At 54.9% G+C, this 22,191-nt stretch overlaps 1 protein-coding gene across 2 annotated transcripts in view; it reads right to left on the bottom strand.

Annotated features, from left to right (window-relative positions):
- CTNNBIP1 (catenin beta interacting protein 1) overlaps positions 1-22,191 on the bottom strand; it is a 44,291-nt gene that overhangs the window by 8,772 nt on the left and 13,328 nt on the right. The window contains exons 2-5 of one of the 2 annotated variants that reach the window (XM_064494076.1): positions 14,222-14,306; positions 10,118-10,175; positions 9,387-9,505; positions 8,657-8,747 (exon numbers count right to left, since the gene is read on the bottom strand). In XM_064494076.1, coding sequence (XP_064350146.1) covers positions 8,657-8,747; positions 9,387-9,482 — 187 coding nt within the window. In that variant the 5' untranslated portion in view covers positions 9,483-9,505; positions 10,118-10,175; positions 14,222-14,306. The remainder of the gene's footprint in view (positions 1-8,656; positions 8,748-9,386; positions 9,506-10,117; positions 10,176-14,221; positions 14,307-22,191) is intronic. The other variant, XM_064494075.1, reaches the window with a different exon arrangement.

Raw genomic sequence — 22,191 nt, 5'->3', positions numbered from 1 at the left:
AAGTCCGGCTCGGATTGCTCAAAGGTGGCTGGAAGGAGAAAACAGCCCTGAGGGTAAATCCTCCCCAAGAAACTGACAAACCCTGGTCCAGCTTCCAAAGGCTTCCAGCTCCAGGGCCCCGCAGTTCAGGACACAGCCCTGTACAGGTGTCACCAGAGAAGGGGGGACTCCCAGCACCAGCATCAGCCACAGCTGGGGACACCCACATCACCCGGTGCAGCCATGGGTCCTCCCAGCCTCTCTGAGATGCTCGCACCCATCACTGACTGGAGATACCCAGGAGACTCCATGCTGGGCTCCGGGGTCTTGTGGCTCCTGACCTTCTGAGGGGCCCAACCCTCCTAATGAGGTAAATGCTTGGGGCCTGAAATACTCAGAAATACAGCCCTGACAGCCTAGCGTCTCCCAGCTCCTGCTGGAGATGGGAGACAGCATAGGAAGTTAACTTTGGCCAAAGTTCTTGAAAACCGTCCGGGAGACCCAACCTGCCAAGCCCAGGTCACCCTCCCCGCACGGCCGACCAGCGCAGAGGCAACACAACCACATGCTCCAAAGCGTCCGGGGTAATTCCCGTTCCTGATGTCTGTCCCTTCTCTGACCACATGATTTTTGGTGTTGGTACTTCCTCCTTGTCCCCTCAGCTCATTATCTTGCTGTTAATACCAAGTAGCACCTGCTGCTTGGTTACCCAAACTGCGGGCTCAGCTACCAGTCTGGGGAGGTGAGCCAGGCAGCAAGGCTCCTGGAAAAACAGGTCCCCGCCACTCCTCCAAGGGCGAGAGTTTCCACTGGGATGAGGCTCGGGCACCAGCTGGGACTAGGCCTTCCCCCAGACAAACCCAGACCCGCTGGGTGGCACGTGCTGTTTTTAGCAGCCATGGCCTAGGGACCCGGGGGTTCTATACATCTCAGCTCTGATGCCCAAAGTTCCCAGGGGATGGCTTTTACCAGAGACAGCATGACACTGGTTGCCATGGGGACAGTGCCCTGGATCCACCAAGGTCTCAGCAGCCAAAGCAGCCTCCAGGCTCGATGGCGCCTACTGGGCTCCAGGCTGACAACCACATCATCAGGCACTGGGGCTGCCAGAAGGTGGGGCACGTGGGCCAAGACATGGGGGCAGCCCCTGGCAGGGGTACTGGGCCTCCTGACAGGCCGATAAGGGCCTCTCCAGGCATGGGCTCCCTTGCTGGATCCTGGTACCGGGGCCTGAGTGTCACCGTGCCTACTCGTGTGACACAGGGCAAGTCCCTGCACGTCCCCCTAGGTTTCCGCATCTACAAAACACCTGTTCCACCCATCGGACTGACCAGGATAACGTCCGCAGCAGAAAGCATCACAAACAGCACCTTGTGGGGTCATGACTTGGGGTTCTATCACACCTACTCTGCTCTAGTCCCATGCTCCCCCAAACCCACCTCACCTCCTCCCACACCCCCACTGGGCCCAACACACCCATCCCACCTGTGGGGTTTGGTTTCCCAGGTGAGGTACCCACTGTCCTCGCTCAATTTTCTCAGCTCGCCAAAATGCAAGCTCTCCTAGACCACCGAGCTTGGCTGTGCAGAGAAGGGACTGAACCTGGGAGGCACGAGCGGATCCCTCCAGGGGTCAGGAAGGGCCAGGTCTTGACCTAAAGTCCTGGCATCTTGTCAAATTCTGCTGGGCATCACAACCACCCTGGTGGCCTGTTTCAAATGCAGATTCCCTGGCTCACTTGGCAGACACTCTCATTCAGCAGGGCTGGGCTGGGGCCTGGAACCTGCATTTTAAGCAAGTACTCTTGGTGACTCCGATGCGGTGGTCTGTGGCCCACACTCCAAGAACTCAGTGCTACAGATGGTCCCACCCCTGAGCTGCTGTCCCTTCCTGGCCAACGTTCTGAAAGTGACATCTGTTCGGCTTCCATCTCCCCAGCCCTCGGCAATCTGCCTCCAGCCAGGACCCACAGAAACTGTTTTGGGAGAAGTCACCACTTAATTATGAGCCCAGGGGGCCCTGAAGACGACCTGGCAACCCCTCTGCGTTCCCCTGCTGGCCTCAGAGCTGCGCTCAGGGGGTTCCCACCCCTCTCACCCTGCCCACTTTCCCTGGGGGCCTCACCCACACCCAATCCTCCAATCTGCTCCCTCCTGGCATCTGGGCTCTGACCTCACCCCCATCCCCCCACAGACACCTACCACTGGGAGCTCCTCCTCCTACCTCCCCATTGCAGCTGCTCAGACCAGGAGCCCCGTCCATGGGGCCCTCACCTCAAACCCCATCCCCACCTGCTCAGCTGTCCTGCCTCTGAAGTCATGCACATCACCTCACACAGGACACCGCCGTGACCTCCCGGCTGTCTCCCTGCCTCAGCCTCTGCCCTGTGACCTCGCCCCAGCACGCAATCCACCAGCCCGGCCATCCCTCCCCTTCAAGCCCTGGTGACCCTCTGCGGTCTCATCTCTGGAAGAAACTGTCCAGAGCCTGTCTGCCTTTCCGGGCACTCACCACCCACACCAGCACCTTAGGGGAACCCAGAGACACTTGACACTCGCCCCTGCTGGGTAGGCTCCAGGGAATCCCTTGGCTTGCGCCCTCCTCCTCCCCGTTGTCCACATGCACTCCTGGGCATCCTTCAAGACCCGGGCACAGCACCTTTTCTCTGGGGCTTTCTAGGTGAGTTCCCTTCCCTCAGGGTTTGCTATCCTGTGATCGGTGCCCAAAGCTCTTTATGTGTTAGTTCCTGTTTCTGTCTGCTATCCTGGGTCGGCAGCTCAAGGCCGGGGCTGCCGCCTGGCACCCAAATCAACAGGTTCACACGAGGGTGCCTGTGCCTCCGCCAGCCCGAGGGGCCGTGGACGCTCTTCTCCAGGACAGAGGGGCACACGGCCTAGGGGGCCTCAGCTCTCAGGTCTATACAACAGAACCCGTCACTGGGGTGAAAAGGGGTCAAAGTCGCCCTTTACAGACGAGAACCAGATGCCGAACTGACCATCGGGCCCTGCTGGTGGAGCACGCTCCTGACCCTTCCTTGGGTTTTTTTTTTCCTGTGACACAAGTTATCACATACCAAGTCCTTTTGGTTGATTTTTCAGTTGGATTCAGGGTATGTGTGACTTTTTGGTTTAATTTTGTTGTTACTAGGTTACAGGTAATTCTCATGTAAGTGTTGATTAAAGTTAAAAGATATTAGCTTCCCATCCCACCAACTGGAACTCTCCCGGGCCTGACTGCAATTTCAGTCCAGAGCTGGTGATCACCTGGAGCCTCTGGGAGACGCCTCGGAGCAGCACATGGGCGGGGGGGGGGGGTCCCCCCGAAACCCCAGCAGGTGGTCCGTGTGGTGCAGAGGCCCTGCAGAGGGGGGAGCCTCTTCCAGGACTCGACCCCTGAGTCTCAACCTACACAGGGATCTGAGGTACCCCCTCTCCGTGCCAGTCGGACCTCGGGCCGAACGTGAGACTGTGAGCCCAGCACAGACCCTGGCTGGCCCCACGGGGCTCCTGACACGATGTACTAACAGCTACGTGGAAGGAAAGATCGCAGGCAGTTCGGAAGCGAGAAGGAACCCAGGCAGGCCCCGGGAGGGGTCAGGGGGCGGCATGGAGGAAGAGAAAGAGCAGAGGCTGGGGGAGTGTGGGAGAATTCCCGGAAGAAGGTGGCTGTGAAATGGAGAAGGTGGTGCCAGCACTGCCACCCGAGGGCTGCAGGGAGGGTCAAGCGGGGTGACGAGCAGAGGGGTACCCAGCTCGGTCCCCAGGAGCGCGGTGTGATGGGCGGGCCGTTTCCTCAGGCCGCTGGCTCCCTGCTGGGTTGCCCATGACCGCAGCTATTTTAACAAGGTTCTCAGTGTAACCCTGAGACCAAATGACCTATTTTAGGCTCTCTGGCAGCATACCCTGAGCCCGCAGCCGTGGCTTCCAAGGGGAAAAGCTAGCAGGGCTCAGGGACCGCCCAGCTGGCTCAGGCTGGGGACCTTCCCTGGAAAGTCTCTTCGAGAAAGAGTGTCATCAGACCTGAGGAGCCACAGTGCCAGCATCACAGTTCCCAGGGCCAAGAAGTGGGGAAGAGAAAGGACAGAAGCTTCCTTAACAAAAGGGGCCACACCTAGATGGGGTCGCTCCAGTCCTGGGACAGCGGGACAAGGGTCTATATGGAGCTCAGCACGAGGATGCCAGTTCTGCAGGCCACTTTGCAGGGTGCACTGGGGGCCTGGAACTGGCGCTCACTGGGCACCCATCCCCTGTGCAGTGCTGGCACAGGGAGAGACCCGGAGCTTGCAAAGAACCAGCATGTTCAAAGGCACCTGTAGGTGAAGGGCCTAGAATAACGAGGCAGCAGGAAACCCTTCCAATTTTTTGATGCCCTCCTGAAATAGTATGTTAACTGCCTAAATCACACTCAGGTAAAGCACTGTTCTGATAAAAAATGCATATGGCCTGGGGGGAGGGCACAGCTCAGTGGTAGAGTGCATGCATAGCATGCACAAGGTCCTGGGTTCAATCCCCAGTACCTCCACTTAAAAAAAAGAATAATAAACAAACAAACAAACAAAACATGCATGGCCTATAAGCCACTCCCAGATGTTCTTTGTTTGCCACACCCGGGACCCACATGACCCGTTTTATGGCCATGAGTGTGTTACTTAACCTTTCAGGGCCCATTTTCTCATCGTGGGCATCAGACAGCACCTACCTCCTCACAGGGCCATCGTGAGAATTCACTGGGATAACGTGTGCTACTTAACACGGAACCTGGCGTGTAGTAGGAGCTCAATAAACGTTTGCTACTATTGTAATTAATAGCAGAAATGAGGAACAAATGTCCAGCAGTAAAGGATGGCTCAAAAAACCCTGGCACAGCCAAACAGCTGCGTATCACGTGATTGCTAAAATGCTTTCCTGAAAATTGCTCAAGGACATGGTAAAATTATCGTAAGTGAAAAATGGATATCAAAAGGGATATCAAAGTGTTCACACTGTATGGTCTCAGTTTTATAACGGAAATACATGCATATTTTTAAAAGGCTGATGGGGAATGAACACAAGGTAACAGTGATTCTAGCTATGTGGCAGGAGTCAATTAGCTAAGTTTTTCTGCTATTTCTGTCTTTCCCAATGACTTTCCACAGTGACTATGCGTTACTTTACAGCCGGGGAAAACGACTGATAACGTGACGGAGAGAACAGAACCGACAGTAAGGAAGGAATGAACGCAGCGTTCTGCTGAGCCTGCTCTGGAAGCTACGGCCCTCCTCCCCTGAGCCTGCAGCTGGGCCTTCTCAGCCAGGCGACCTTCCCAGAGCAGCACTGATTTCCTCTGGTTCAAAGAATACACAGAAGAGCAGGGGGAGGGTATAGCTCAGTGGTAGAGCACATGCTTTGCATGCACTAGGTCCTGGGTTCAATCCTCAGTACCTCCATTTATTATTAAATAAATTATTAAATAAACCTAATTCCCTCTACCATCCCCCCCCCCCAAAGAAGAGCAAGAAGAGCAGTGTATGACGAGGGGAAGAAGGTGCTCCAGGGGGATGAGCAGAGAGAGGTAGAAGGTGGAGGGGGAAGAGAGACGGAGATGGGTGGGGAGATTAAGATGGCTCAGAGCAGCAGAGGCCAGGCAGGCCCACTGTTCAGTTCACACTGGGGAGCCACTGGGCCCTCTGCTGGAACCATTCAGTGAGTCCCAGAGGTGCAGGTCCATGCACTCCAGCGCCTGCCTGGACCCGGCAGATACTGAACATGTTCACCAAGGGAAGAATGGGGTGGGGGGAGGCCAGGAGACTTGGACACGGGGCGAAGGGCAGGACCACAGTGAGCGAGAAGTTCCAGCCCACAATCCTACCTGGATCTGGGGAGGGCAAGCAATGCTCCCAGTACCAGACCCCTCCAGCCCCAGAGGGGAAGCATGTGCGGGTCTAGAGTTGGTGGGTAGAACCCCAGGACCAATGCCAAGCTCTGACCTGTTGGTGGGGAGACCTAGGCCCCCTACTGACAGCAGTTTGAACAGGAGGAGAGCACGGGCATTTGCTGAGAGACAGTGCCACCTAGTGGCAGGAGGCACTAATGCCAGGTTTCTATGGGACCATGGTGCCCATCATACCCCCTGCTCCTAAGCCTTTCTGTGCCTTTCATGCTGGGGTCTCTTGCATTGGAAGCAATGATCCACGGCTTTTGCCACCCGGGCAGCACCTGAGCCTGTGACAGAAACTCTCCCTGTAGCATCAGCTGAGGTCAGCTCTGCCAGTGGAGAAGGGTGGTCAGGCTAGAATTTTAGCCGAGACCCATTTGGCTCCATGGCATGGGCAGAAATACAGGGTCCTGCTCTCAGGCTTGTACTTCCATAGTGGGAGAGACGGAACTGACAGCTGTTTTGTTTTGATTGTGTGTTTGCTTGTAGTGTCTTTAGGCACAAAGAAAATACAGGAGCTCTTCCCAGCACCACCACCCCTTCCCTCTCGACCCCCGACTCCAGGGGAATTCTCCCTCAGGCCTTTCTGCAGCCCACGTCTTCCTGTGAGGTTCAGGTCAGAGGTGACCGTGGGGGTGAGGGGCAGGCTGAAGGGCACTCTGTAGCAGAGAACCATCTCCCCAGAGATTCTCCCCCAGCTCCAGGTTCAGTTCCAGGAGTCTGTTCCCTGGAGAGAGACTATCTGAAGCCAGCCTGGCTGTCTGGATGCCCCACACCCAAGGGGGCGTGGCTTCCAGGGCCCACGAAATGACACCCACATGCCCATGGCTCCCTCCTGACCGCTCAGCAGTTTCAGGCCAGGTGAGGTCACCATGACCTCCTTAAACAATTTAACAGAGCTCGTTTTTATTTTCAGTTGTCAGTGTAGCTAAGCAAGATGAAGAGTTCTCTTAAGAATACTTCAAAAAACTTCCCCTTAAATTATAAAATAAATGTATGTGCAACATTAAAAAATTAGTTTTACCAAAATGTGTGACTTGGAAAGTGGAAGTGCCTTACGTAGTTCTACCCTTCATCAAAATTTCCTATCAACAGGCCAGGATACACTCTTTCAGCTTTTTCTGTTCTCTACAAGGACATGCATGAGTGTGTGTGCTCCGGAGGGGGGGGAGGGTATATGTGGTGGTGTCTTCTACACTGACATACAGCTGTATAGCTTATTTTGACTTTTTCTATTAAGAGCATTCTACGAGAGGCATTCTTACCACCGCAGCTCAAATTCAGGTTAACGCAGTGACCCAAGACTAGGAGGGGAGGAAAGGAGATGCTCCAGGGACTCAGAAGCCTGAGGGTTTCAGGTGGATATGGTTCAGGACCAGGGAGCAGGGACCCATGATAAAACCCAAATCAGCCCTGGAAGAGAAAAGACCTCTCCCCAGAAAATATCCCAGCAGGAGGGCAGGGGCGGACTCCACACCCCTCATCTCCTCCGCAGCCGGCTGACGGTGCACTTGGGACAGAACAGGCTGCGGCATGAGTGTGGCCCGGGCAAGCTGTGCACGGCCAGCGGCTGTCCCCGGGAGCTGCCCACGCCACTAGAACACCCTGTACATTTCTGCTGAGTCAGGTGCACAGGCCGGGTCACACCCAGAGTCAGAGCACGGGAACCGGGCCCCGGGCCAGGGCAGAGCCCTGCAACATCCAGAACAAGGGCAGCCTCAGGAAAAGCAGCCCCATGCGCAAGACCTGCCCTCCCCCATGGCCTCCGGGACCAGCGGACACGCTCGTCAGCACTCTGCCCCTGGGAGCCCACTCCTGCCAGGCAGCCCACCAGCCGCACTAATGGCCAGTGATTCCAACCAAGCATAGTAAGAACCAAAGGAAAGGCCTAGATGGAGGTGGTGGTCAGGATATGGGGCCACAGGGTCAGCAGGATAAGCCTTCTGGAAAGGGAGAGCCCCATTAAGGGTCTAGCAGCTTCCTGGACAGACACCAATGAAGTCAGCTCTGGACTCGGGCTGCAGGTTTGCACCCTGGGCCCCCTGGTAACCGGCTGCAGTGACTTACTGCTTCTGAAGCCCAGCTTCCTTGCCTGCTAAGTAGAAATGAAACAGCTGGTAGCTACCTATGGTTAAATGAAACGCTGTGGACCAAGCACTTCGCCCAAGTCTCCCAGACAATAAACACCCCATCTTACCCACTACTATTATCATGATTGGCTGAGGGTACTCAAAAAAGAAAGAACTCCCTTGGGCACATGAAGACCTCTGGGGCCAAGGGGGCCACCTCCCTGGGCACAGCCAGGAACACAATTGTCCCATGTAGCCTGTGCCCAGGCCAGGTCTTAGCACACAAGACCTGGCCCTGAACTGGATCCTGGGTGGGGAGGGGTCAGGCCAAAGGCTAAAGAAATGCAAACACCAGAGACTCTGCAGTGACAGGGCCCCCAGACACCTCTAGTTCTTGCCTCCCCCAGGGCTAGAAAGGGATCCCACCGTGGCCAGACTGGGTCCTTGGCTCCCACGTGGGGAAGGAGAAGAGGCCAGCCTGGAGGCCCTGGACGTTCCCCGGGGTCCAAGTCTAGAGGCAGCCGCCACCTGGGGCTCAGCTCTGTGGGTGGGAGGGGGTGGCAGCCCCTCCTCATCCGCCCAAATCTCTCTCCCATGGACTCCCCATCTAGAAGGGCTGGAGCTATGTTCTCTGAGAAAGCACCACAGAGTGTCCCTGGGAAGGGTGCGGCCGGCTGCGCGGGCCCCCCACTCACCCTGGTCGATGGAGTGCTGGGGCAGCTGGCTGAGCTGGCTGTTGACCACCCCCGCGTAGGTGCGCAGGAACTCCTCCTCGCTGGCCGTCAGCTGCAGGGGGACAGAGCTGTGGGTGAGGGGCCGTGCACCGCCCCCCAAGGCACCTGCCCAGAGCCGCTCAGTCCCCAAGGGGTGCCTCCTCCACTGCTCCCCAGGTCTCTATTCTCGTGATTGGACCTTTTGGTTTGGGGGTGAGCACCACCACCCACCCACCTCCCTCCCACCTCTGAAACCTGGTCCATGGGGCCCACAGGCCTTGCCACTCAACCAGATCTGAGATGGATTCCAGCGCAGTGCAGGGCCAGTGGGAAGACACCAGCGCTGCTCCAAGAGCCTGCCCTCCCTCCCCTTTGGGAAGCGCCCTGCACATCTGCTGCCCTCTCAGCGCCCATCCTGCCCCCTGGATGCCCCTGGCAGAGAAGATTCTCAGGCAGTGGGAGAGGGAAGGAAAGGAAGGTCAAGGCCTGTAGAACTCTAACCCATCTGGCCATACTTGGCGCAGGGAGGTGGGAAGACTGTCCCAGCAGGGCCTCCAGAACTGGCCTGAACTGGCTACGAAACCAAACCAGAGGCCCAGCATCCCCTCCCCAGACCACGGCTGCCACGTTAGGTGGCTACAGCCCCTCTGCCCTGCCTGTATCAGGCACCCTGCCTAGGGGGCCTGCTCCTTGGCACCCGCAAGGCACTCACGTTGGAGCCCATCTTCCTCAGCATGAGCAGCACTCGGACCTTCTGCTGAATGTACATCTCCTCCGGACTCTTCCCGGGCGCCCCCTCGCGGTTCATCCCCTGGCCAGCTCTGGAGACTCCTGCGGAGTGAGGAGAAGTGTGGCGGGGGTGTCAGGACCAGACAGACCCACAGACATCGGGGAGCTAGGTGGGAGTCATCAGGCAGCCCACAATGCTTTAGGGTCTTGTTTTTGAGACCCCAGAGCAGGTGGCTCCTCCCTCGCCACCCTGGCCCCATATGGCCAGACTGAGCAGCTAGACCCCGGAGCAGGCGCTGGTGGCCAGCCCCCTCTGTGCATGGGGCTGTCGGGCCCCGGGAGCCTGGGCTGACTCAGACTTCTGGGTAGATCTACCTTCTATCCACCCGCTCAGCAAGGCTCCTGCTGCGAGCCCAGGAGATGTGCTGCATGAAGCCCAAAGTGTCCCCAGCTTTCAAAGCAAGCAACTTCCACAAGCTGCAAAGTGACATGATTAGAGGCAGCAGGCTGGGGCCTGTCGCTGGACAAACTGTGGGATCAGTACCCAGCCCCCAAACACTAAGACAGCTCCCTCTGCAAAAGTCCCTGAAGAGTTCAGGAGGCCAGCTCCTGGGCTGGGCTCCAAGGAGTCCCTCGATGGGGACAGTGAGCCCGCGGCTGTGGACACAGACACTCACCAGGGTTCACTGCCGCCGCCCTCACAAGCCCACCCACCTGTCACAGGGTGGCTCCTGAAGGCAGCAGCTGTGTCCAGGTGCAGCGGGGACCCGACCTGCAGAAAGATCCCAGGAGAGAAGTCCCAGGGTCTCCTCCCTTCAGGAGGAGCCGGTGGGGAGGAAGCAGGCGTGGAGGGGTTTGGGTTAGGGTTACACACTTGTAACTCCTGGATGAGTCAGAAATAACGCAGCAGCTGGTGGGGGTGGAGCCTCAGCAACCCTGGTGCCAAGGAGCTGCACTCGGAGGACCAAGGGAACTGGGCTGGCGGGCCAAGGACGCTCTTCACACCGTCCATCCCTCAGGGGCCAGCCAGCCCCGGACCAGCAGGCTTTCTCAGGCAAAGGGAGGGCTCAGAAATGTGCCAGAGCCCTGGGCAGCAGCCTCCCTGGAGGCTCCTGTCAACCGCTGTCCCCATAAGGCAACAGGGGCTCTGGCCCTAAAAGCCCACACAATAGGGCAAGACGCGGATGGAGCGGCCGGGTGCCTGACGAGGTGCTTTCCCCTTGCAGGGCCCTCCTCTCCACCACCAAAGCCCAGGCTCCCTCCTCTACTGTCTGCTCCCCTGACACCTCCTCTGGGCTCAGAAAAGAGCCAATTAACAACTGGTAACCGGGAGGGAGGGGTGAGCCATCCCCCAGGGCCAGGTGCTCGAGGCCAGCTGTACGTCCTAACTTCCCAGCGCAGCTGAGTGGGGAAGCTCGGTTCTGGGCTATCACCTCCCCTCCTGCTGACCCCCTCTCACTTCCTCCCACTCCACCACCCCACACAGGGAGCCAGAATGGTCTTTTAATAAACCCAGAACAGATGACATCCCTCTCCACTTGAACCTACCCTAGAACACATTTCGTGTCCTCGCCAGGACCCCGCACAGCCGGCCTGGCCTCTCTCTCCTCACTCCTCCCCTTGCTGCTCTGCCCCACTGGCCCCCAGTGTTTCTAGATCATTCCAAGAAGCCCCTTCCCCAGCAGCCTTTGCACTGGGTGTCCCCAGGCCTGGAACTGACTTCTTTCCATCTTGCTTAGATGCCTTCCCAGGGAGCCTTCCCTAACTGCACGACCAAAGCAGGTTCTGGGACCCACCCAGGCCCTCTTGGGCATGTAGCCCTGTCTCGTCCCAGTTTCTGAAGGCCCCTGCTGGGGCGCCTGCTCACTGTTTTCTGCACCCGCCTGGAGGGCCAGGGCTGCGTCTGCCTCACAGGCCCAGTGCTCCCACAGCCCAGCACCGTGCCTGGCAGGCTGAAGGGAGTGTCCAGACAGGCTGTGGTAACCGGGTTTCCCCTCTACAATAGCTACATCACTTAAGGCTCAATGAAGTCCCGAATCCAGTCTCCATAACCAAACTTATTTTTTCAAAGACTCTCATTCCTGAGTCATTTGTGTGCCTTCCGCTGTCATGTTTTGCAAAGTCCATCTAGGATGCTCCATGAAGCCTTCACACTGAGAGTTAGTGCTTCCAGGAGTAAAAATTGGATTCTGTCCTGTGTCAAAGCTCAGTTTGCTCTCTCCTTGTGGAAGACAAGGGACTGGCCACTAGGTGTCACCACACACAAAAGAACTGGAGCTCCAGCACCGTTCCCCCCAACACAAGCCCCCAACAGGCCCCTCTGGTTCAAGGCTTTATTGTGACCCTACTGTCACAAACCACATCCCAGTCCCAGAGCAAGCTTGTTCCCTCATGCAGGGGCAGCTCTACCCAGGCAAGGATATGCATCTGGTTTTGCTGTGCATCCCAGGACCAGGGATCCTGGCCTCAGGGAGGTTGGGAGCCCCTTCCTCGCTGTCCTTTCCTAATCAGCCAAGTGTCCTTCAACAGAGGTATGAGGGCTCAGAACCAACAGGGGAGAGACTGTGTGTGTGTGTGTGTGTGTGTGTGTGTGTGTGTGTGTACACGTGTGAATCATTTTACATGGGCTCTACTTCATGGAACTTTGCTCTTCCCAAATCTTACCCTTGGTGCCCCATACAGATAGGTGCTGCTCCAGTTTCTACCACTGTAGCCTCACTATTCCAGGGGACCTGCCTCCCACACTCATGCTGTGATCACTGGGGGGCCCCACACACCCAGCTGTGGGCCTGGGGTCTTTAGGGCCAGGTCACTTCCACTTCACACTTTCCTGGCAGAGACGGGTTCTTACACGGTTTCTCCTTGCCTTGGGGAGACTCCTGCCACTGCTGAAAATTCTGGTCTTCTAGCGTTCTCTGAGCTCTAGTTTGAGATGGTCCCGCCCTGACGGAGGAACACCCAGGGCTGGGTCTGGGGCAGATTGTGGACCAGGACCACATTCCTGCCCTTCACACTCCAATCTGGGTGGACCGGGACGTTGTGACTGGTTTACATAATTCCGTCCTAAACAGAACCTGCATCAGGGGTGCCAAGGTGAAGGAAATAACTGAAGAGAATAAATCATAATTGACCTAAACAGCACAGACGGTCCAGTTGCTGGTATGCCACAAGCGGATTAAAGTGTGTTTGCGTTTGGTGCCTATCCAAGCAAACATGCTATTAAGTTTTCATCGCAATTTTGACACACATCAGATTAACTTCACTTGAGAATTTTTACTCTCCCCTGTAGGGATCAAGAACTGCTCTCAAAAAAAAGAAAAAAATCGTCCAGAAAAAAAAAAAACTGGTCTCCACTAAAATGTGTTTGAATTGCATGAGTCCAAACTACAAAGAATTTAGACACACTAATTATGCATTCAGTCCTCAGCCTCTGGAGCCAAAGGTAACGATGCTTCTCAGTTATGGTCTCCAGGCTACCCCCTCAACACCCCATTCACCTAAGATGGTGGCGCTTCCATTCTAAACCCCAAGAAAACCCCTCAATGTCACCTGCCCAGGTCAGAGACAGATCTGCTCCCTCTCTGGAGATACAGCATTCTGGAAGCTAACCAGGGAAAGGCATACGTGAGCCAAAAACCAGAAACAGGATAGAAACAGGCAACTATCAACTAACTATCCAAATGAATGGCGACGGGAATGTGGCTATAGATACGGCGACGGGAATGTGGCTATAGATACATTATGTCACAGACATGCACGTGTTGCGTGAAAAGTGGGCGTGACTCCAGAAAATACACTTGATCTTGGACAAATGCAATTAAGGGAAACTGAGGTACATACATTCACTGCAGACACACAGATGTATCCATCCCCACCAGATACACACTTCTGTTGGCTTTGAGACCACATCTCAGTTGAAAGAAGGTTGGCTGGTAAAGGACAGTGAGGAAGGGGTTCCCAACCACTGGGAAGGACCCATACAAAGCGACAAATGTGGCCCTCGGCCTGGGAGGCCACATTGCGCTCTCTGGGAGGCATCGAGGTCATCCAGAAGGTACCCTGCTCCCACCCAGGGATTAGAGGGACCTAATCTCTATGCCCACGAGCTCCAGCTTGGAAGCAGCTGATCTCACTTTGGGAGAATCAGGAGGTGGTGCGGGAGGGACTGGAGATCGGGGCATGCAGCAGTCAGACCCCTTCTGATAAACAGCTTTGAAAGCTGGCCTCCCACTGACAGGCCCGAGGGGCCCCGAACACAAACACAGCCACCTGCCCTCATTTTTATTTATAAACTTGAAGCTAATGTTAACACCCATATTTATATAAATTGGAATATACCTTCCTACTCATGGTGGTCTAGGCACCTGCTTGGAAAATGCTGAGCAACTGTGGGCTGGGCCAGACAGCGGGGGACCTTTAGATACACAAGCCCTCTCTGCCCCATGGGTCCCAGCACTTGCCTTTTGTTTTGTCCATTTTTTAAAAATTGTGATATATTATAAATGCTCATGTTTTAAAATGTACCTTTAAATTTGTGCAATCATCATGCTGCACGAAAATACAATATAATTGTGCAATTCATAGAGCTTATATGAAAAATCCAGACTGCACACACCTTAACAGCCTAAAAGGCATCAGTAGCACCACACGCTCACCGTAAGAACCCACACAGCTGAAGCAATGAGCATTGTCAGGATGAGGGAGAAAGGACAGGAGATGTGCTAACTTCATGGTCAGCCCCTGAGGCAGGACCCAAGGCCCCCACCCCAACACTGTTCTATGGCCACCCACCCAGATGTCTTCCCCTGAGGTTCTTACCTGCTTCTGGAAATTAACTTCAGGCAAACTGGGGCTCAACTGCGATGGGCAGGTTGTGGCCAGGGAGAAATAGGAAGGTGCAGCCCTGTGGAAACAGACACAGGTCATGGGAGGAGCTGGGAGGAGCACACGCCCCACGCTGAGGGATACAGGGCAGCTGGCGGGAACCTCGTGGTGATGAGCTCCGTGCAGTCCAGAAATACCAGTGTGTCTGGCCAGCCTGGGAACTTGCACCCACACCTCTGGGATAAGGTGCTGACTGCAGCTGTGCTCGCCTGTCATTTCCGGCCAAAGCAGGTCACCACACAGCCTCCCCACAACCCCCGCCCCAGGTTAGTCACCGAGGCCGAGTGAGAGCAGTGCTGGGAGACGTCGAAGACCAGAGTGAATCACTCCGGGGCAGCTGACGGGCAAGTCCTGCATCTGCATGAGAAGGCGCCCCACCCTCCAAACAACCCGACCTACGAAGAGCCAGGCACAGGGACCTGGGCACTCTGCCCACTTTGTGCCCAGACGTGTACTGTGTGCGTGTGCCTGGGTGACATTGGGAGTTGTGTATGGAAACACAGACTTGTACACACACAGCACATTTGCAGATGATTGACAACCTGCTAGCCTGGCCACATGTCTGCTTGCCTCAAACACACCTCTTCCAGGAATCAGAGAACATTCTCTTCTCTTCTTTTGCCTGCCCCCCAACCTCATTCTTTGGGTTCTGCAACCTGGCAGGAGCAGGTGGAGGAGCAGGGGGCAGGGGGGTCTGGCCCACCCTTGTCAGCTCGGCCAACCCTCCGCGGTGGTGCAAGGACCTCAGAGCACCTGGTTTAAAGGTGGACTTTTGGCTCTCAGCCCCCAGTGAGGACAGATGTCTTTGGATAATTAAGAAACCGGTTCTGAGGGACCGAGAGGAGCTTTGCAACCCATCTGTCTTCAGCAATTTCTGCAAAGAAAGCTACTCACTTACACAAGGGGCCGAGGAAAACATGTTTTCCTGAGAAATTGAGATTTCAAAAGCCTCCCCTACAGGGAGGTGCCGTTCTAGCCTCTGGGTCTCCGGTCGGCAGGGCCCTTCAGCCAGCGATGGCCCTGGGATGGGAGAGTGGTGACCTGCCACTGCTGCCCCCAACCCTCAGACTACCCTACGGGAAAGACATTTACAGCAATTAATTGCTCTTTTATTTCTCAAGACATCAAAGCACTGAAATACCAAGGATCCCTGGGGAACTTTCCACCCAAGTCCCCACATTCCTTCAAAAAGAGATGAAAAGAGACAACCTTCTCCCACTTCTGACAGGCTTTAATTTCTCCAACTATCCCAACAGCCAATTAGCTTCCTACTGCCTACAGGGCTCGGACGGTCCAGGAAGCAGAGAGGCACCTTGGATTGATGACTTAAAGGAGACGGCGTCAAAGGGATGTGGTGGGCTCCTCGTGGAACCACCCAGGGCCTCACACCAGTTGTTCCATTTGCCACTTTATGATCAGGTCAATGTTCCCAATTTACAGAGGAGGAAACCAAGGCTCAAGGCTGCTGGGGCCCCAGAGCAGTGGAGACAGTGAGCACACCCCTGGGGCTGGACTGTTTCCGGTTCTGTTCTCTCACTGGTCAACTGTGCCACCTGAGGTCAGTCAGTCACTGGCCTCTGGGCCCTTCGTTTTGCCATTGGTCAAGAGGAAATCAGGGCCTCTACCATGTCTTCCCTCAGTGGACACACGAGATCTGGCCTGGCTTCACGAGCACAAGGCCTGGGCGCCAGCACAGGGCCTGCACTCAGAAGAGTCCTACTCTTGGTTTAATGCTCGGCTGTCACCGTCTTGCAATTCTTAATAATTTTTGAACAAGGGGCCCCAAATTGGGCCTCACAAATTATCTAGCTGGTCCAGAATGAGGGAAAGGATGCCAAGTGCTCTCAAACTGCCAAGAGCCCCGTAACCTTAAGTAGGTATGACATGGACTCCAGATGGATTTCTAAAATAAAACCTTTCTAGGTGTCCACAGCCCTGTGTCAGGCTCAGGGAGCAGGAGAGACAGAAGGGGGGCAGTGACACTGAGCCCGTCTTCCAAGAGGTAACCGAATGGCTGAGAAAGCACACTGCACAAGGCAAATGGAAAACAACACAAATAACACGTAACAAAAAGCCAAAAAGATATGCCAGGTTAAGACACAACACTTCCGAAGTGCCAGTGCCCGTAACACGCGGTGCCCAGCACCTCCCCATCAGCAGCTCAGAGGCAGGAGGAGATCCCAGTGTAGTAAGTGGCAGAGTAAGGGGATGTGCAAAGCTCTGTGACAACACAGAGGAGGGATACAGCTCCTGGGAGAAGACACTGGAGCTGGGTCTTAAAGGATGAACAGGAGTTTGCTGGTAGAGAAGACATGGAAGGGCACTGCAGGCACAGGGAACAGACATTCTCTGAACAATTACTGAGCATCTGTTTATTAAATGCCAGGCCCTGTGCTGGGCACTGAGGACACACAGGTGAGCTCAACCACCACAGTCTGCTTGTGACGGTGGTTCCCAGTGAGCAGGGGAGACAGATGTTAACCAAGTCATACTCAGGTAAACGCAGCCTCAGACACTGTGATAAATGACCAGAAGGGTGAGTGCAAGGTGCCTTTGGAGTGCAGCTGGGGATCTGACCTTGCCCTGGGGGCAGACACACTTCAGAGGACACACTCGAGGAAGAGGAGGAGCTGGGTTGGGGGCCACAGGCATGTAAAGGTCCTGAAGCAGGAAGAGCCTGGGCAGGGAAACTGGAGGAAGGTGTGGCTGAGGCTGGGGAGGCAGGTGAAGGAGCTGGAGGTGCTGGACTGCATGGGGCCCTGAGGGGGTGAGGAGAGGGTCAAGCGGGGGTGGGGGAGTGCGTCAAGAGACCACTGTGGCTGCAGCATGGAGGAGAGATGGGCAGAGCTGGAAGGCAAGACCCTGCCAGGCCAGGTGAGAGCCGGGGCTCGGGCTGGGGGTGACGGAGAAGGGACGGCAAGGACAGGAGGGCATGGGACACTTCGGCAGGTGGAACTGCAGGATGGGAGTTGTGTCAGAGTCTGGACTGCTGCTGTGGCTGTGGGAAGAGGTGTGGGGAGGCATGACGTTGACAGCTGCCAGTGGAGGTGGAGGCACTGGGGACAGGCTGAACAGCGAGGACAGGACTCCACAGGCCACAGAGAAGCCCACGCTGGAACCAGAGCAGATTCCTCCTTCAGATGAAGTCGGTACCACCACGAAAATCCGCAAAATGTTCTGAAGACAGAGTCTAAATGTGGTGACGGACCAGACCGGAGAAACTTCTGGGCACTTTTGGGAGACACTGTGCTGGATGGGGTGGTTGGGGAGCAGGGCACTTTGGGAAGGAGTGACGGGATTGAGGGTGAAGAACTGACATCCTGGTAATGCCACTTACCAGCTGAGAAGCCTTAGGGGAAACACGCTTGTTCACTCAATCAGCAAACACAAAGAGCACTCTCTGGGTACTGGGATACAGCAGTGCAAAGCAGTCAAAAGTCCCTAGGTACATTCCAGTGAGAGGGGAGAACAGACAAAGTGAAATAAACAAAGTGTAATCAATGGGTAGGTAATCTATAGGGAGGAGCAAGGGGACAGGGGCAAGGGGACAGGAGTGTGGAGTGGTCTGGTGAGGGGGTGTGCAGAGGAGGACCAGGAGAGCTGGACAGGGGCCCTGGGTGCAGCGGGAGGGAAGCGGGTGGCAGTGGGGGGGTAGGGAGCCCCTGTGAGGCTGGAGTGGAGGCGTGGCCTGATCTGACCTGGGTTTTAGCAGGGCCACCCTGACTCGGGGACAGCAGCAAGGAGGCCGTGGCAGGAATCTAGGCAGATGGAGGGGCAGTGGCAGTGGCTGCAGTGGGTGCAGAGTGGACGTCAGGAGGACCCGCGGGTCTGGTGTGGGATGTGAGGAGAGGGGTGTGTGATGGGAATTCCCAGGTTTTCAGGCTGAGATACTGAAAGGGGGTTTCCTTTCAACAAGATGGGGGAGACACTAGCAGAGCACTTTTGGGGAAAGACCAGGATTTGCTTAGAGCCCTTCCCATCTCTAGGCCTCAGTTTCCTTATCTGCATAATGGGGGTGACAATGGAACCCACCACAAGTGCTGGCTGTGAAATTAAATGAAAGAACATACAAAGAAAGCACCAGCAGAGTGCCTGGTACATGGCCCACGTGCAATAAATATTAGTTACAATTACTTATTATGATAAGATCAGGAGGCAACGTGGACAGTGTAAGTAAATGATATTTTTGTTACAGGATGGGGGTAAAGTTAAACAAACAATAAGAATTCAAAGGTTTAAAATATTCCAGCATTTCTTTTCCCTTCTTCCATCCTAGTTTGCCCATCAGCCCTCAACTGAGTCAAAGGAATGATGAGGTGAAGGAATGAGAGGAGGGCTGGAGAGGGAAACAGGGCCCCCTCCCATGTTCTACATGCTGCCCTTGGTGTCTCACTCTTGGCTCTGTTGACATTTTGCTTTGGTTTTTTTTTCTTAAGTGGGGGTAGGAGGTAATTAGGTTTATTTATTTTTAGAGGAGGTACTGGAGATTGAACCCAGGACCTTGTGCATGCTCGGCATGCGCTCTACCACTGAGCTCTACCCTCCCCCCACTGTTGACATTTGGGACTGGGTAATTCTCTGCTGTGGAGACTGTCCTGCACACTGCAGGATATTTAGCAGCACCCCTGGGCTCTCCCTGCCAGGTGCACTAGCACCTCCTCCTTCTCTGTGACAGCCAAGACCATTCCAGACAGTGCCACATGTTCCCTGGGGGACAAAATCCCCTCCAGGTGAGAACACGGCTTAAAGAAACAGCTGACACACATTCTGCCTTGCTGTTGGCCAGACACCCAGACACTATTCTTTTAACCCTTTGTGTATGTGAATCTTTCAGTCTTCGAGACAAACATCCCTTGAAGGTTTTACAAATGAGGACATAGAAACACAGAGATTCTGCTCACCCAGCCAGTCCATCCTAGTCCGTTCTGGGGCAGGATTCGACCCCTGACAGTCTGGGCTCTTGCCTCTGTGCTACGCTGTCCTCCAGTATACAAGTAAAGAGACAAAAACGTGCTCAGAGCCAGGGAGAGGGAGGCAGGGCTGAGGCTGATCTGCAACCCTGGCTGCGAGTCCCACGCGGGACAGCACCTCCCCAGCGACATCACAACCGGGGCACCAGAGAACTTCCACCAGCTCCACTCTCAGTAATTAAGCTGCAACCTCCCAGACACTAGGGCCTCATGAGCAACTGTCTTAATTAATAAATTCCACATTGCAGCCTCCTCAGCCCAGAGCCAGGCTCGGCACTCTCGAACCTTACTCCACCAGCAGGAGCAAAACAGGTGTAGCGACGGCCGGGCGCGTCAGGGAGTTTGCACGGCGCAGACCATTCTTAGGCGATGAGCTTGGGATAAGGAATTTGTCCTGCGGTCACCAACCCAGATTCCAACCTGTTCCAAAGCTCCTTCCTGCTCCGTGAGGCCAGTCGAAGTTGCAGAACAAAAGTGATAATTACTGCTGTTGCTAGGGCATTTCTAAGGGCCAGGCACGATGTCAGACATGTTCAGCACATTGAGTCCTCACGACAAGCCTGCAAGGTAGGAATTATTCCCATTTTATAGGTGGGACAACCAAGGCTCAGAGAAGGTAAGTAACTGGCCCAAGGCCATGGAGCTAATACGTGACCGAGCCTGGATTTGAAAATTCATACTTTCTCTCCATCCTATCCGCCCCTCCTAGTCCAGAAGTTGACAGAAACACTAGCCATTTTAACTGAAATTAGAATGAAAATGTTCTTTATGGGGAAAAAACAAGCCAGAGCCCCAAACTATTGCCAATCAGAAAATGGAATAAGGCAGAATAAGACCTGAATACAGTGACTGGTTCTTGATGGGACCCAGAGAGCGGAGGGGAGGGAGGGAGTCATAAAGGGCATTGCTGGGCAACTGGAGAAAATGTGACAGGAGTAGCCAATAGATATCAGTACTGTATCAGTGTTTTTGTGTTGAGTGTGATGACTACACTGTGATTATGTTGGAAAATGTCCTGGTCCTTAAGAGATACAGGCTGAAGCATTTAAGGGTGAAATGTCTTAATGCTTGCAACTTATTCTCAAATGGTTCAGGACAAAAGGTATGTGTATGTGAGTGGGTCTGTGTGTGTGTGTGTGTGTGTGTGTGAGTATGTATGTGTATATGAGTGTATGCGTGTGTGTGTGCGTTTGGACAGAGACAGGGCAATGAGCAAATATGGCAAATGTTATTTAGCACCGGTGAATCAAGGCAAAGGGCGCAGGCGTGTTCACTGTACTATTTCAAACTTTCTGCAGATTTGAAATCAAAATTTAAAGCCAGGAAAACATTAAAAAGCCCCAGGGAAATGGGGGGCAGCAGCAGGAGAGGCTGCAGCTGTCTCCAAAGGCCCCGGGGCAGCCCTCGTCTGGGGGAGCAGCTAGGGAGCCCAGACACTGATGGGCCCTCCTCAGCCCTGGCGCAGGAGAGATTCTGGAACGCTCGACACTCCCCCTCCCAACACCTCCTCCCTCGGAGCTGCCACCTGCCCCTTCACAGTGACATGGCACATTCTGTTCCAGGCGTGAGCTGCCCTGATGAAGCCCCCTCGGTGAAGCTTCTTGAAGCATTAAAATCAAATCCACTTGACATCATTCAAAACAGCCCAACAACACGCAGAGCGCGGCTGCCCTACCCAGCTGTCCACACGACGGCTGCGGGAAAGGCATCAACACAGAAAACCGTGGTTAGGCTGGGAAGGAGGGTTTGGGGGTGCATCCTCCTTTTCGTGGCCTGACTCCCCCTAAGAGTGATCCCGCGGGCCGCTCGTGCGTGTGGCTCCCACCGGCGTGCCACGCAAACCAGCGGGCTCCAGGACAGGCACAACCCTGCCCGAGCCAGCCCTCCCCGGACCCGCACGGTGGACAGGAAGGGGCTCCCTCCTCGGCAGTGGTTCTCAGCCAGGGGCATCTGGCAGTGTCTGGAGACTTTTGATTGTCATAATTGGGAGGATGCTACTGGGTAGGGCCGGGGACAGTGCTAAGCATCCTACGAAGCACAGGACACCTCCCACCCCAGGACGGAGGGTGAGAAGCCCTGCTGGGTGGCACCTCAGTTACCAACTGCACCAGGCTCCTTCCACACCTCTGGGCCGTCACATCTCTGGTCCCTCAGCCTAGGACGTTCTTCTGTGCTCACTGTTCACTGTTCTGTCATTACCTTTCTGAAGCTTGTGTTTGCAAGCTCACCCAAATTTCCTCTGCTCGCAGTTCTGCCCTGACACTGCACTTGGGGGTCTGCGTATCTGTTTCCACCTCCAAACCGGAAGCTCTCTGAGGGCAGCCACAGGGTGGTTTACAAGGCCTTCGTAGGCCCTGGGCAGCTGTGTTCTCAGCAATCTAGCAAAACGGACCCACATCTTTCATTAAATAGAATTCTCATGTAACTCGTAAGAGCAGAGGGACCTGGAACTGTTTTTTCAGGTCTCCAACATTTTTGTGGACCCTTGAAAAGTTCGCAGACCGTGGGCTCTGTGCTGAGGAGCCCAGTAGATGGAACACTGCTGCCAGTCACACTGGAGCTCCACACGTGGTTAAGTGAATGAACGGATTTCGGATTCACCTGGGGACCATGAAAGACACCTCCAACCTCAGAACATCCTCACCTCAGAGACTCTAAGACGTCAAGGAACTGAAGGAGCCTGCACATGTAGATTACAGTATGTTGATGTAACTGGACTGGTAAAAAGGGATCTGTTCAAAACTTTCAGTTTAAAAAAATTTTTTTTAGTGGGGAGGGTATAGCTCAGTGGTAGAGCACATGCCTAGCATGCGCAAGGGTCCTGGGTTCAATCCCCAGGACCTCCTCTAAATACAAATAAATAAATCTAATTACCTCCTCCCCCTACAAAATAAATTTTTTTTTATCCTGTGATTTTGGGTTGGTTGGTAGAAA

The sequence above is a fragment of the Camelus dromedarius genome, chromosome 14 (genome assembly GCF_036321535.1).
Source record: "Camelus dromedarius isolate mCamDro1 chromosome 14, mCamDro1.pat, whole genome shotgun sequence".
Taxonomy (NCBI): domain Eukaryota; kingdom Metazoa; phylum Chordata; class Mammalia; order Artiodactyla; family Camelidae; genus Camelus; species Camelus dromedarius.
This window is presented reverse-complemented; position numbering and strand designations above follow the sequence as displayed.